Genomic DNA, 14,804 nt, shown 5'->3' on the forward strand with positions numbered 1-14,804 from the left:
TTTATTTGTATCCCGCTCATTTCCCAGAACCAGGACTCAGTGCAGTGTCACAATATTAAAAGACCAATGCAATTAAAAACATAGAAACGAGGTTAAAAAAGGAATTAAATGATAACGATGTTAAAATAGATGGACATGGCAATTAAAGCAGTATCAGACTACATCAATTCTGCAGTGCAGATGCAGCTTTTAATTCTTCCAGGGGCTTCTTAAATAAACCGCCGCTTTCCTCCCAAAGGACCCTTTCTCCCTTTTCTATCTGGAGATGCTTTGGAAGTCCAAGTGGACCCTTGAAGGTCCTGGGGAAGGAAATGAATAGCAAGAGACCCTCCCAAGGGATGGGAGGGGGGAGAACCCACCTTCCCCAGCATCCCTGGTCCCAAATCTTCTCCTCATTTTAGAAACTGCAAAGCCCCAAGTCTTACTTTTGGAAGTGAGTTGCAAAGGGATGGGAAGAAGTTGAGGAAAGTCCTTCTTCCTTGCTGGGAGCGTCTCTGCACTGCTTTGCCCTCTCCTTCTGCCAAGGGGACAGGGGTTTTGGTAGGAGGGGATAAATGGTTCATTATACAGCGAAGGTGGCAGGGCAAACCAGTCCGGCGTGCCTTCCTCCTGCCCTGGAACCAGCTCTGGCCTGAACTGGGGAGAGACTGGAGGTCACTGGAAGGAGAGAGCAAGCGGGAGCAAAGCTTCCCAAAAGGACAGCAAACAGCCTTGCTGTATACAGTCAACAGTCCGGCTCACTTTCCTCCTCCTGCTTTTCTTAGTAATTCCTTCCACCCTCCAATGCTTTTCACGGCAGAAAAGAGCCATCCTTTCCTCCAAAGTTCAGAAAGCAAAAGCCAAGGAAGGGAGGGCGACCGGTTGGATTTCTGCCTGCGAGGAAAAGGCAGGGAGAGGGGACCAGGGTGGCCAGGCAGCCTCCTTTCCCAGGATGTGTCCTACATTTCCACCTTCTGTCCAGAAGGAATCCCAAAACGTAAGAGCATGATGGACTAAGAAGCCCATCGAGTCAGGGTCACCAGGGGTCCTCCTTTCCCAAGGATCTGTCCTACATTTCAACCTCCAAAATGTCCTCCCCACAAATGTATATTTGCAGCACTGTGTCCTCCTTTGCATTTAGGGCATCTGGTCATCCTGAGAGAGGAGAGAAGGGAAAGCAAAGAGCACCCCTAAAGACAGCGTTGGACTGCAAAACCCATCAGCCCCGAGACATGACAGGCAACTATGAGGGATGCTTGGCATTGCAGTCGGACGACATCTTGAGGGCAATGCATTTCCAACCCTTTCTTTGGGGTAGATTGTTTCCAAGATCATACAGGAATCGGGTCCCTTATTGTGGCTTGCGATCCTTTATTGTGGCTTGTTTACCCCACAAGCTTTGACTCATGCACCAAACCCATAAACAAACCCACAGCTGTCGCAACTGTTCCAAACGGGTCTGAACTGGGCCACAACCTCACAACCTGCCAGCCCAATAAACGGCTCCAAAATTTCCTTTGGATCACAGAAGACAAAACGTAAAAGGGAACCCTAGGTTTGCAAATGCTGGGTCTGTCGAGGTCCTTTGCCCAGGCACTCTGCACATGCTCTGAGGCACTCTATTTGTGTTGCAAGAACGGAAGCATTGCTAGATTGCAAACCGTTTCAGCACTTTGGCCAACTGAAGCTGTCCTTTTTGACCGTGAAAGGCCCAGGAGCCCTCTCAACGTAGCATCCCTTTGGCATCTCTCTGCCATTTAAAACCCCTCATTCCAGATTCCTCTGGACCTCTCAGCGCCCAAAACCAACCTCTGTCTCTTTCTAAATCAAGAGCAATGGCTTTGCTCTCAGCAAAATGCTTTCTGGCAGGGATGGGCCTAGGCTCAAAACCAGGCCGGTTGCCAAGGGAGAGGCGGATGTGGATGCGGTTGCTAGGGGCTTCCGGTTGCTGAGCAACTGCCTCCTACTCTGCGCTGGCTCCCTCTTAGCAGGTAGGCCCAAGCGTTTCTATGGAGGAAGGCCATGCAATGTCCGCCCAAATAGAAAATCTGGGCTTGGGTTAATGTCATGTTTTCTTTGCAAGGTTTTTGCAGGCGGCCTTTAATATTTTGCCAGCCTTGGCACAGCATTTGCACAAACGGCCCCCTGTTCGGCAGCAGATACGCTAACATTGGGAGGTAAATATTGCAGCTGCCGTTGTGTGCCTTGGTTTCCGGCTTACGGTGACCCTAAGGCATGACTATCATGGGGTTTTCTTGCCACGTTTCTTCCCTCTGAGAATAATGCATTGCACTCCCAGCATCCATCGCCATTGCCTGTGCTGGCTAAGGGCTTCTGGGATGTGCAATCCAACAATGTCTGGGGGAGCCGTGATCCTTCCTTCCAGAATAGATCCATTCCCTCTCCAAGGCTGCTAGGCATCACACCAACATGGAGGCAAAAGGAGACAAATGCACCATCTAGCAGGCCTATTTCCTTTCTGGACCCTTGTTGTTGTGGGCCATGTAGTTATCCTTCTGAGGACCATGCATTGCAACTCCCAGCATCCATCGCTGTTGCCTGTGCTGGCTGGGGCTTCCAACAGTTCTCATCCTCTCTACTTTATGGATCTGTTTCAGGCACCACAGTACATTGCCACAGAGGCAAAAGGAGACAACTGCATCTTCGTTCTAGTGTGAATATTTTGTTTCTGGAAATGTTGTTGTTGTGTGCTTTCAGGTTATTTCCAAAGCCTTTCATGGGATTTTCTTGGCCAGATTTGTTCAGAGGAGGTTTGCCATTGCCATCCTCTGAGGCTGAGAGAGTGTGGCTTGCCCAAGGCCACCCAATGCGTTTCCATGGCTAAGCTAGGATTCAAACCCTGGTCTCCGGAGTCATAGTCCAACACTCAAACCGCTACTCAAGCCTTTAACTTCCTTTGCTTTGCTTCTTGCAGGTCAGCCCTGGCATGTCATCCGCCAGTGCCGGCCCCAGTGGCTGGGCATGGAGGCCAGTGGTGCGCAGTGACCTCCTCGCCCGTGGTTTCCATTCATGCAACATGGTGCAGGGGAACCTCCTCATCTTCGGGGGACTGAAGTCGCCAGAGACCCAGGAACCACCTCTGGGGGACGTGGTGGCCTTCGACCCGGCACTCCAGGCGGTCAGAACCATTGCTCCGGACGAAGGCTACCGCCGGAGCCACCACGAGGCCGTGGTCCTGGCTGACCGCTTCCTGTGCGTTGTGGGAGGCTGGGATGGCTCCCGCCGGGTCTCCGACGTCTGTGGCTTCGACGCGGAGCACAGACGCTGGGAACGCTGGTCCGCGGGACCCTCCAACCAGGCCCCCGTGGGGCTCAGCAGCCACACCTGCACCAAGCTGTCGGACCACGAGGCGCGAGTGGTGGGCCGCGAGGGAGGGCTGCGCACACAGAGGCGCTACGCCAGCATCTTCACCTTACACCTCAACCCAGCGGCCAAGACCTACTGGTAGGTCCTGAGAAGTGTTTTGAGCATGATGCGACTGCAAATCTAGACCTCCCCAAGACGTTGTTCGGTACCCAAAACTGACCCAAATCTCTAATTTACCACTGGCCTCATTTAGGAAATGTGAATGCACTCCCTGCAAAGGGAGCATGGACGAAGTGCATGAAATAATCTGAAACTTAGGACTGAGTGCTAGCTTCCTGAAGGAGGAAAGGCCGAGCAGCAGTTTGGTTTAAAACAAAGACTACTTTGTCGTATCTCTTTTCTACCTGCCAGGTATGAGGAAGAGGAGTCGCGCACGGCGTCGCGGGCCGGCCACTCCGCCATGCTGTTGCCCGAGGGGAGCTCTGCCAGGAAAAGCAGCGGCTACAAACTCATGGTCTTCGGTGGGCGCGACTCGGCTGACTTCGACGTGGCTGGACGCTGGGGGAAGAGCAAGATTAACGTGAGTGAGAGATGGCATCCTTGCAGCAGGGAATGGGGACCATTTCAAGGGAGGGAAAACAGAGCACTACATTAATACAGTCATCAGCACCATCCAGCTAGCAACCAAGTATGACGAAAGCAATAGAGAAATAATGATTTAGTAATCATTCCTAAGGACATACCCTCCAAATGTCCCCAATTTGTCAGGATGCCCAGTTAATCCTCTGCCCTTCCACTTTCTTGGTTGCTTTTAAAATGTCCTGGTTTCTCTTGTCCTCCCACTTTGTCCTCTACTTGCTTCAGTTGTTTAATTGGCTGCCCTTGTATTTTTTTCCTGCTGTGGGTGGCAAGGAAAAGGTGCTTGAAGGGCTTTTATGTTAGATGCCTATCCTTTGCAATGGAGCGCATTTAGGGCCTCTCCAATGCTCCTCTCTCTCCTTCTGACAAACGCACTCTTTTATCAGGCTGATTCAACTCATGCTCCTGGCCTGACAGAACAACTCTCCCGCTTGGTCAGCACCGAAAAGGGATCCGGGGAGGGTCCCAAGGGCCTGAGGCATCAATCCTGCACAGTGGTGGGGCCTTTTGCCGTCATCTTCGGAGGAGAAACCCTGGGGAAGGGCAGGGATGCTGTTTGCAACGACCTTTACGTCCACGATACAAGTAAGAGCAGCTCTCTCTCTAACCTCTCCAACATTTAGTGCAAGCATTCCTGGTTAATTTTGGAGGATGGGAATGTCCTTATGGGGGCAAAATGAGGACATTTCTTCCTCAAATCAGACTCCAATAAAATTGCTCTTTGATAGCACCCCAAATTCCTTGCTTTGCAGTAACTTAAAAACGTCAGCTGAGAATTGAGAAACAGAGTCTAGGGCATCACCAGAAAAGTGGCAAGCAAAGCGGCTGAGAGAATGTGAACCAGGGGTGCATCTTCACTGCAGAGTTAGAGCACACTGATAACACTTTTAAAATGCCATGACTCAAATGCTATGGAATTCTGGGATTTGTAGTTTTGTGAGCCTTCTGTCGTTGCCACCACAGACTATACATCCCAGGATTCCACAGGATGGAGCCATGAGTTAAAACGGGTGTCAAACAGCATTAATTTTGCAGTCTGGCAGCCGCCTAGGGATATTATTTGCTTCTGGAAAAAAGCAACAAGGAATTTTACCTATTTTCTGTACAGGAAAAAACCTCGTTTCAGAACAGAACGGCTGTGTGCGGGTTTTGTGTGGAACCTCCCCAACCGCAGCATTCTCTCTGCAGGGACTGAAACAGCCTTTTCTGCCCAGTCAGAAGCTTTTCCATTCCACACTTTTGAAATACCTCTCAGAAAGCGAATCTCTCTCTGACATTATCACACTGAATAGAAGAGATTCCTCTCTTTCAGTCTGTAATAAGAGTGGATGGGAGAATGACAGGGAGGATTATGCAGCCATAACTTCACTGCCTTTTTTGCTCCCTACACGAAATGTGAGAAGACTGAAAAGTCTTTGGCCAACATTTTCTTTCCTCTAAAATTTCCTAATAGGAGCCTTTTTTACACCAAGCCTACAGGCAAAAGAGCCAAAGACAAAAACGCAAGAGGGATGATGGTTCTCCAAGAACTGAGCTGGGCTTTTCCCCCCTTTCCAGGGTCTTTGCCAGCCAAGTGGTTCCGCTTTCCTTCTTCCAACCGGGCCCAGAAGAGGATCGGCCACCGGACCTGTCTTTGGAACGACAAGCTGTACCTTGTTGGAGGGTTTGGGGCTGATGGCAAGACCCCTTGTCCTGAGATTTACAGCTTGGAGATCTCTGCCTGAAGTCTAGAACCTTCTTGCCAGCTCCGTGTTTCCCAAAGAGCTTTTCTCCTTTGGTTTGTGATTAAGTAAAAGCACGGTTAAAATGGCTTCTCCTGTCACTTCCCAGCTTACAAATAAAGTTTTACCTATCAAAGGTTTAGGATCCAAGCCTGATCTCTGGGGCCTGCGAAGAACAAACTCTAAGGACCGCATGTGGCTCTTGTCCAACTCTCCTTTAACTAGAGATGCTTTTGGGGGTAGAATCTGGGTATCATCTCTCTACCACTGGGCTTCAGGAGAAAAACAACAACCCAGCGCAGTTGCCAGGCTTGACAGGGCTCCCAACTAAGTGACACACAAAACGTTTATTTAACAAAAGAAATATTACAATGAATGACATCCAAAATTAATAACAATAATAAGGTTAAGCCTCTGAGGCCGAGAGCAAGGAGGGTGTTAAGTCCTTGAAGAGAAGAGCCCTCTGGCCTCTACTAGGAGACTAGGACCCCCGCAGAAGTGGCTTTGGCGCCGGACCCCTCGGCGTTTTCTTTGGCCGGAGCCTTCTGGTTGTCCTCGCCCATCAGGCGGATGTTGTGCTTTTCCCGGAATTCGTTGAGCTCCCGGCCTTTCGTCTGCAGCTGCTGGCTCAGCGTCTCTATGATTTTGTTGATCTGCGAAGGACAAGGCAGGGACAGACTCAGGATGGGCCACTGATTCATTATTCCATTTACACCCTGCCTTTCTACCGAGGAGGGTCCCGGGGTGGATTCAGGATAAGAGAAAAACAAACTGAGGCCTAAAACATTACATAGTACAGAAGCTTAAAAATAAATAAGCTGCGCCAAAACTGTGCTCCAATCCTTAGGACTGAAGCATGGCTTTGGCATGGCTTCTGGCCTCTTAGGATGCAAGCATCATTGAAACAAAGTGATCAGAAGCAGCTTTATTTTGGCCTATCTGTCCGGACCTTAAAACACAATTCTCAAGCAGTTTAAAAGCATTTAATAATGGAAGTAAGATTACAAGACCCCTCTAAGACCCCTCATGCAAGAGTCACTTAATAGCTGAAGACCCACATTTGCTGGCTAGTGGAAGGACAGCAAAGATGGGGCCAAGTTAGTCTGTCCTCTGGGAGAAGCCACCGAGAAAGCCCTGTCTCTTGTGTCACCTACAAATGGGCCACCAAGCATAGAGGGGCCTAGAGGAATCTTAACCTTTCCAATCTCTGTTCTCTACTTCTTGAAATGTAAGTTTTGTTGACAGCCACAATATTAGCCAGTAAGGATTCATGAAGTGCCAACCAGTCAGATAAAATCCTTGGAAGCATAATGACGGACCAATCTGTCCTGAGGGGTTCTGCCTTCTGCCAGACGCAGAGGTACCTGTTCTTTATTGCCTTCTAGGGCCGGGAGGACCTCCTTCACGGTGCGCTCCACCAACACGCCTCCCACCATCCGGTAGCACTTCCTGGTCGGATCCACCTCTCGCAGCGTTTCGATAACTAACCTGCAGAGGAGAATTCAAAGATACAGCCCTGTTAGTCTGTAAAAATGCTGCTTCTGGCTGGTGGTCATTCTGGCTGCAAAGGAAGTTGAGGCACTGGTCAGGTGCCATAGCCTACAATAGGATCACCTCCACCAAGGACACTCAGGCCCTCTGGCAAACACTGACTCCAGTCCAACTGGATTAAGTTACAGAATTCAAAGATATAGCCCTCTTAAGTCTGTAGGATCAGTTATACAGAGATCCTTTAGTGCCTTTGAGACGCACTGAAAGAAAGAATTGGCAGCAGGAGCTTTCCTAGAGTTCAGTTTACTTAATGCACCTGAGGAAGCAGACTTAAGTCTATGAAAGCTTTCTTTCAAAGATACAGCCACATTAGTCTATAGAATCAGTCTGCAGAGAGCTCTTGTGGCCCCGTTGGGACTCACTGAAAGAAAGACATTGGCAGCAGGAGCTTTCCTAGGCTTTAACCTACTTTCCCCAGATGTAGATTTGGTTTCTCAGGAAGTAGACTTTATCAAAGCTCATGCTGCCAACTTCTTTCCTTCAGTTAGTCTCAAAGGAAGAAAATGGAATCCATTTGGGGTATTTTCCCCACTGAATTTTCCCCCATTCCCCCCCCCCCCTTGAGCCTTTCCATGTCTAGAATCTCTTCAAAGGATTGTAACAACAACAGAACAAAACCACAAGGCATCTCTCTCCAGAAGTAAGAAAGGCACAGCCATTCACACTTCCTTGCCCATCGCTCACTTGTGTTCATTGAGCTCCATTTCCAGCTCCGCTGCCTTGGAGGCCAGGCCTCGCTGCTCCTGGCGCAGGCGGTTAAATCCAGCCACCACCTGAAAGAGGGAGAGAGAAAAAGGCCATTGACAAGGAGCATCACCCTCCAGCCACATCCAAACTAAGCTTGTTTTCTGCTGCTCCAGAGAATGGGACCTGGAACAATGGATGGAAATGGCAGGACAAGAGATCCCACCAAAACCTTAGGAGAAGCATCCTGAGAGTAAGGGCTGCTGGACAGTGGAAGACCCTGCCTTTGAGGCTCCTTCCTTGGAGGCCTTGAAGCTGAGGCTGGAAGGCCATCTGGCTCAAGGGGAGCTTTGATGGAGAGTTCCTGCACGGCTGAAGAAAAGTATTGGACTGGGTCAGGACCCTTCTTGGGCTGTCTTCCAACTCTAGGATTCATTGTTTCTATAAGTACTGGACCATAACTCTGGAGGCCAAGGTTCGAATCCCAGTACTTGCCCACAGAGAAACCATAGTTGCCCACAAGGAATCATTGGGGAACGCTTGTCCATAGGGAACCATTAGGGAACGCTTGTCCATAGGGAACCATTAGGGAGCACTTGTCCATAGGGAACCATTAGGGAGCACTTGTCCATAGGGAACCATTAGGGAGCACTTGTCCATAGGGAACCATTAGGGAGCACTTGTCCATAGGGAACCATTAGGGAGCACTTGTCCATAGTGAATCACTGAGGGAATAATAGACTACTTGCCCAGAGAGAGCCATTGGAGACTAGAGGCTCATTACAGAACATTTCCCCATTGGAATGCATTGGGGAATAATGGCCGACAGGGAATCGTTACAGAAGGCTTGCCCAATTGGGGAAGGACTGCCCAATGGTTCTCTCTGGGCCAGTCCTACAATTAACCAGAGCAATGCCTCCGCCTTGACGCAGGGCTCAAAAGGTGGCGCTGACACAACGCAGAGCAAGGTATCCAAGGCGCCAGAGCCTCCTCCAAAATAGCAGCAGCAGCCCAGAGGCCCTCTCGGCCTGCTCCTGCCATGCTCCGCACCTGCTCCGCCGTCAGGGCCTTGGCTGCCGCCGCCCCGGCACCTCCCGAGGACCCCGCCGACGCCGGCGCTCCTCCGCTGCCGCTCTTGCTCTTCCCGCTCTCCGCCATCTTCCTCCGTCTCCCCGTCGCCTAACAACCAGCCCTGGGCACCACTTCCGGTCCAGACCGGAAGTCCGGGCCTCTTTCGCGTCCGCACACAGCCACTTCCGGTCCGCCATCTTGTTTAAGAAAAACACACTCTCTATCCATTCTTTCGCGCCCTTTGTTTAAAAAACGTGCTCTTTCCCTCATTTTAAACGCTCCACAGCGGCCCCGTTGATGTTGTTACTGTTGAAACGAAGCGCTCTCTGAACTTTAGGACGTTTTAAAGTCCGTTTTTGGAGGCCTAAAAATCGCCTCAGGCCTCGGCTTGTTTTCCGCCCGCCGCCATCTTTGTTGAGGGCAAAGTGTGTGCTACGAAACCAAGCAACCCGAAACCGCTACTATTTCGCAGAAATAAACCTATAAACTAACAAATGTGTGTGTCAACGAGTAACTTATGCCTTAATTTATGCAGTCCTGAGGCGCCATTTTGTTTGTGGGCAGCTCCCCTCTTTATAGAATAGGCGACACTGCCCCCAAAGGCGCCATCTTTGTTAAGGGCAAGGTGGACTTCCGGGCTGGACTCCTGAGCCTGGATATTTTTATTATTATTACTTCTTTTTTAGAGTTTGGGGGAGACTTCTAAGCCATTGCTGCTGCTCCTGTGCCCATGTAAACACTGCTGGGTAAAAAAGAAGGGGAGGATTTGTGGAGGGGAGGAACTAAGATGGGGGAAATGGGGTGAAAGGAACCTGATTTATTCTCGGTTTTGGGGTTACAATGTGGGATTTTAGGATCTGAGCAAATCTCTTTCTGGGGAAGGATGCAGAAAGGAAAGGGTGCAATTTATAGGAGAGAGGTGGGTTTTGTCCTGTGTAACTCCTTGCTACTGGGAATAGACAAGGACAACATCTTTTCCTCTCCTTCGTGCAATTTCATATATATATATATATATATATATATATGGTAAAGAAGGCAGTGTGGCATAATGGTTTGAACACTGGACTCTAGAGACCAGGGTTCAAATCCCTATTCAGCCGTGGAAATGCAATGGGAGGCCTTGGGTGAGTCACAGACTCTCTGCCTCAGAAAACTCAGCAATAGGTTCAGCGTAGGTTGAAAAAAACTTGAAGGCATGCAACAACAAAGTTTGGTAAGATCAAAGGATGTAGGGATAGAGGAAGACTGGATGGAGAGTCTGCATTAAGGAAGCCATGGCTGCCCCAAGTTTGCAAGACCTGAGGAGCAGGGCTATGGAGGACAGTATGCCTCAGAGGTCCCTCATTCACTACAACTCAGTCAGATAAGAACAACAATGTATGTAGTCTGTATGTGGATATGTATGTGTGTACACACACATTATATATACATACAGAGATTTATACATACATATACACACACATAGCACCTGAAGGCATCAAATCTTGTCTGATCCTGGAAGCTAAGGAGGGTCAGCTAGGATTGGTACTTGCATGGGAGACTGCCAACAGAAACCAGAAAACAACAACCCTTTACACCAGGATAAAGGGAATCTGGACACTGTGTATGTGTTGGAGGGAAAGACAAGGTGGGATTTTGGGGAAATGTTTCAAAATACCCCTCAAAATGTATAATCTCGAGCAATTTTTTCCCATCATTTTGGGACCAGCAAAGATAACCCAGACATCAATGTGTGGGTTACTTCCTATTGGAAAAATGGACCCAAAATGTATTGAAAAGTGCCTGCTGACCAAGAGATTTAGTTCCAGAATTTGCACCAGTTCATCTGCTTTGTTCTTCTAGGTTGCAAGCGGTGGTTCGGAAGCCGTCGTGGATCCTTTGCGCTGCAGAGAAGCAACTTTTAAGGTTCAAAACCCAGGCCTCCAGCCGCAGGTGACTAACCTCTTGGAACATCAGGGCACCGAATGCAAGAGGTGGCAATATCTTTGCCCCTTTCAGAGCATAGGGTGTCCTCTGGCCCCATCCCAACTTCTGTTTTCTAATCCTACAAATATCCCTGTGAAGTGATTTGCACGATTTGCACCGAGAGAACAAGACTGACACAAAGATAGAGAACTTCATTCAGCCCTGAAGGAACTAAATTACATTGCAGGGGTGCCCAAAATGAGTGGGTTTAAATGGGGGCAAAGATTCAGAAGTTGGAAAACCTCCCAACTGTATAGCAAGTTTCCTGTCATAGCACTCCTTGGGAACCCTGCTAAGGACTTGAACCCAGGTCCTTCAGCACATAAACATGTGAAGCTCTATCCATATCCAGGGTGATCCTCAGATGGGTCCATTTGTAGCTCTGTAATGTATAATAATAATAATAATAATAATAATAATAATAATAATAATAATAATATTTATTTGTATCCCGCCCCTCTAAGAAGTTTGGTGAGGGCAAGGGAGACAGGGCCTTCTCAGTTGCTAGGAAAACCCTGCAATAGGGTTGCCATAACTCAGAAATGACTTCAAGGCGCAACATCAAACAAGCAGCCCCTTTGGTTCCCATGTCAGAAGATAAGTGATATAATAAACACATACAGACATACTTTTGGAAGTTTTGTTTTGCCTTCTTGATTGTATGTATTTCCACCTGACTTGTTCTCTCTCTCACTGACTCTAGTGCCCACCACAGCGTCCGTCCCATGGCCACCGGAGCGCCCAAGCCCCTCATTGCGGTTTGCCAGGTGACTTCCACTCCAGACAAAGAGCACAACTGGGCCTGTTGCTCCCAGCTTGTGCGAGAGGCAACCCATCGGGGTGTCTGTGTGGTTTTCCTCCCAGAGGCCTTTGACTTCATTGGCAGCAGCGTCGAAGAGACCCTGAGATTAGCAGAGCCCCTGGGAGGGGATCACATACAGCGTTACATCAGCCTAGCCAGGTAGGGACAGTGGCTGCGTGGAAGAAGAGCTCACAGCACTTGGTCTGGAGCAGGGGTAGGCAACCTTTTTGAGCCGGGGGCCGGGTTGCTGTCCCTCAGACAACTGGGGGGCCGAAGCCAAAAAATAAATAATTAAACAATATAGGACATTTTCAAATGTAGGACACATTTTTAAAAAATGGAGGACATGCAAACAAATTTGATGATTTTAAAAAAAGTTAATATAAATGCATGTTTGTTAGGCATGATCAAAATGGAGGACATTTGGGCCTCTGAAGCTGGCTGATATCAATATCACCATCACCATCATCATCACTATCATTGTTAAAGCAGACCTTTTAGCATTAAAAGCACCGAAAATACACAGAAATGCACTTTGGAAAGTCACACTGTCTCACTTTCAGAAAGAGTGAGTGCATATCTCAGAAACTGACTGATATCATCATCATCACCACCACTATCATTGTTAAAACAAAGCAGACCTGTAGAAATGGAATGGAAATCCTCCTCCTCCTCCTGATACTCTTCTTCTTCATCCTCCTCTTCCTCCCTCCCTCCCTCCTCCTCCTCCTCCCTTCCTTCCTTCCTCCCTCCTCCTCCTGCTCCTCTTCCCCCACCCCCTTTCTTCCCTGCCTGCACAGCCGCGGGAAGGGAGGGAAGGAGGAGGAGGACCACTGCCCCTTTCCTGCCCTGCCCGGAGGGGAACAGGCAGGGCCAAGGAGCCTCACTTCAGCGGAGCTCCTTGGCACTGCCCGCCGGCGGAGGGGGCCAGGCAGGGCCCCACTCGAGAGACCCGGTCCTGCTGCCGATTGCCACCGGCGCGGGGCCTTTGGCAATCGGCGGCAGGACCGGGCTCGGGCTGGTCCCAAGGCCTTGCTGGGCCGGATGTGGCCCGCGGGCCAGTGGTTGCCGACCCCTGGTCTGGAGCCTTAGAAGACAGGAAAGATTATAAATAAAGGGATGGAACCATAATATTAATTTTAAAAATGAAAGCTGCTCCCTTTTGTTGAGATATGCCTTAGAGAACTGTTTATCCCAGGGCTGGCCTGATGCACTTTCACTCTGCTTTTTTGGCAGGGAGTGTGGGGTTTGGCTCTCCCTCGGAGGCTTCCACGAGAGAGGCAGCGACTGGAAGAGCACCCAGCGGATCTACAACTGCCACCTCCTCTTGGATCCCAAAGGTGAGGAGATGTAAAGATGCCAGGGCCCTGATCCCTTCAGTGTGCTGGCCCGTTCAGGCTTGAGAGGCTCTCGAAATGAAACCGAGTCACAACTTCGAATTGGGACAATTCTAGAGTTGGAAGAGACCCCAAGGGTCTTTCCTCATATGTTTTGTCTTCCATACACTTATGATCCATGTTGCCCTACTCTGAACCCATTCCAACTTGTTTCTGTCCTTCTTAAAATGGTAAGAGGCAGTACAATTCAAGACAGGTAACATCTCAGTGGCAAACCCCTGCTTTGCTTACAGAAGATTCTGGGTTCAAGATCCTTGACCTGGGGTATTTTCACCATGTGTTGTCAAAAAAATGTATGGAGAACCAAAGTTTGGGAACCACTATTTATATGCTGTCTAATGTGAAGTACTTACTCCCCACCCCCTTAAAACAGTGCAGAATTAATTCATGAAGATCATTGTCACAAGAAGTGGTGAGGGTGTTAAAGGAACATTAGATATATTACCAGAGACGCCTTATTACCCCTGGGCTAATGGTCAAAAAGGCTCCAAGAAATCCCAATCCCTAATTAAGGGATGTCTCTCTCTGTGCCTGTTCTTTTTGCTGCATGATCCCTCTCTGCTGCCTGCAGGGACCCTTGCAGCTGCCTATCGAAAGACCCACCTCTTTGACGTGGAGCTGGAGGGACGGGTCTCCCTGAAGGAAAGTGCCTTCACTAACCCGGGATCAGAGATTGTGGCCCCTGCGGACACTCCGGCTGGAAAGGTGGGTGGAAGGACACTCGGATGGAGGACCAACCATGGAGAATAGCTGAAAGATTGGCTGCCAATCCATCAGCCAGCTGACCTCTCCCTGTCTCTTGCCTGCTTTCAGGTTGGTCTCGCCACCTGTTACGACCTCCGGTTCCCAGAAATGTCTTTGGCTCTGGTCCAGGAAGGGGCAGAGATTCTCACCTACCCGTCCGCCTTCACTGTGCCAACAGGGTCTGCCCACTGGGAGGTAAGTCAGCTGGGCATCCTCACAGCCCTTGGTTCTCTTCTCAGAGGGAAAAACAGTTGTGTCCAGCCATGTTTTACAAGCAGTAGTTTCTCCCCTTCCCATAAGACACTTTGCACGTTCCCTTAGCTGCGGTGGGGCACTCCTTACATGCTCAGCGGAACTTAGGGTTTGGGAGGGTTTGTGGGAACCAAAGTTCACTGAGGAGGGACATCAGGTCTGTGCCCCTTCTCTGTCTCTGCAGCCCCTCCTGCGTGCCCGGGCCATCGAGACTCAGTGTTACGTAGTGGCCGCAGCCCAGACAGGCAAGCACCATGACCGCCGGGCCTCCTATGGCCACAGCATGGTGGTGGACCCCTGGGGGAGTGTGGTGGCCCAGTGCCAGGAGGGCCCAGGCTTGTGCTACGCAGAAATCGACCTGGCTTACCTGCGCCGTGTCCGGCAAGAGATGCCCGTCTTCCGCCACCGCCGGAGTGACCTCTACGGCCGGGTAGCTCTTCGGCAGGACGTCCCGTCGCCGTGACACCTTCCCCGACAAGAGCCCAGATCTTCAGATGCAAATGGAACTGTCTTCCAGAATTCTTTGATCAGGGATGATGGGAGTTGGGAGTCCAGCATCACCTGGAGGACGCACACCCCTGGATTAGAAAGGACAACATACACACTACCAAAAAAGTGAAGTCTTGTAGCAGCTGAAAGATTAAAGTGGCTTCTGTCATGTTGTTCTCTGCT

General features: G+C 49.8%; 4 protein-coding genes across 17 annotated transcripts in view; 2 read left to right on the top strand and 2 right to left on the bottom strand.

The window, feature by feature from the left end:
* LOC121915662 (V-type proton ATPase catalytic subunit A-like) overlaps nucleotides 1-3,775 on the bottom strand; it is an 11,099-nt gene extending 7,324 nt beyond the window's left edge. Inside the window, exon 1 of one of the 2 annotated variants that reach the window (XM_042440069.1) lies at nucleotides 3,711-3,775. The gene's annotated coding sequence lies outside the window, so the exon portion shown is untranslated. Of the gene's footprint in view, nucleotides 1-425; nucleotides 442-3,710 lie in introns of those variants that run through there. The other variant, XM_042440070.1, reaches the window with a different exon arrangement.
* The window catches only part of KLHDC9 (kelch domain containing 9), a 20,083-nt gene extending 14,082 nt beyond the window's left edge, over nucleotides 1-6,001 (top strand). For 6 of the 10 annotated variants that reach the window (XM_042440077.1, XM_042440082.1, XM_042440076.1 and 3 more), the window contains exons 2-5: nucleotides 2,915-3,444; nucleotides 3,718-3,886; nucleotides 4,332-4,530; nucleotides 5,503-6,001. In XM_042440077.1, the coding sequence (XP_042296011.1) occupies nucleotides 2,915-3,444; nucleotides 3,718-3,886; nucleotides 4,332-4,530; nucleotides 5,503-5,669 (1,065 nt within the window). In that variant the 3' untranslated portion in view covers nucleotides 5,670-6,001. The other 4 variants (XM_042440078.1, XM_042440079.1, XM_042440080.1 and 1 more) reach the window with 4 other exon arrangements.
* On the bottom strand, nucleotides 5,995-9,110 carry PFDN2 (prefoldin subunit 2). The gene is made up of 4 exons (XM_042440093.1): nucleotides 8,952-9,110; nucleotides 7,902-7,990; nucleotides 7,031-7,154; nucleotides 5,995-6,319 (listed from the first exon to the last, which is right to left on the bottom strand). The coding sequence occupies exons 1-4, from the start codon at nucleotides 9,057-9,059 to the stop codon at nucleotides 6,140-6,142; spliced, it is 501 nt and encodes a 166-aa protein (XP_042296027.1). The 5' UTR covers nucleotides 9,060-9,110; the 3' UTR covers nucleotides 5,995-6,139.
* A 482-nt stretch (nucleotides 9,111-9,592) lies between these two features.
* NIT1 (nitrilase 1) lies at nucleotides 9,593-14,790 on the top strand. Of its 4 annotated transcripts, none has more exons than XM_042440087.1 (7): nucleotides 9,593-9,704; nucleotides 10,815-10,904; nucleotides 11,641-11,898; nucleotides 12,976-13,079; nucleotides 13,708-13,841; nucleotides 13,950-14,075; nucleotides 14,317-14,790. In XM_042440087.1, coding segments are annotated over exons 1-7 (993 nt in total). In that variant the 5' UTR covers nucleotides 9,593-9,702; the 3' UTR covers nucleotides 14,596-14,790. The 4 variants fall into 4 exon arrangements, with proteins under 4 accessions (XP_042296021.1, XP_042296022.1, XP_042296023.1 ...); XM_042440088.1 differs by having other exon boundaries at nucleotides 10,815-10,877; XM_042440089.1 differs by lacking the exon at nucleotides 9,593-9,704 and adding an exon at nucleotides 9,801-9,891.
* Nucleotides 14,791-14,804: the final 14 nt, after the last annotated feature.

Source organism: Sceloporus undulatus, chromosome 9, assembly GCF_019175285.1.
Source record: "Sceloporus undulatus isolate JIND9_A2432 ecotype Alabama chromosome 9, SceUnd_v1.1, whole genome shotgun sequence".
In the NCBI taxonomy this organism is placed as follows: Eukaryota; Metazoa; Chordata; class Lepidosauria; order Squamata; family Phrynosomatidae; genus Sceloporus; species Sceloporus undulatus.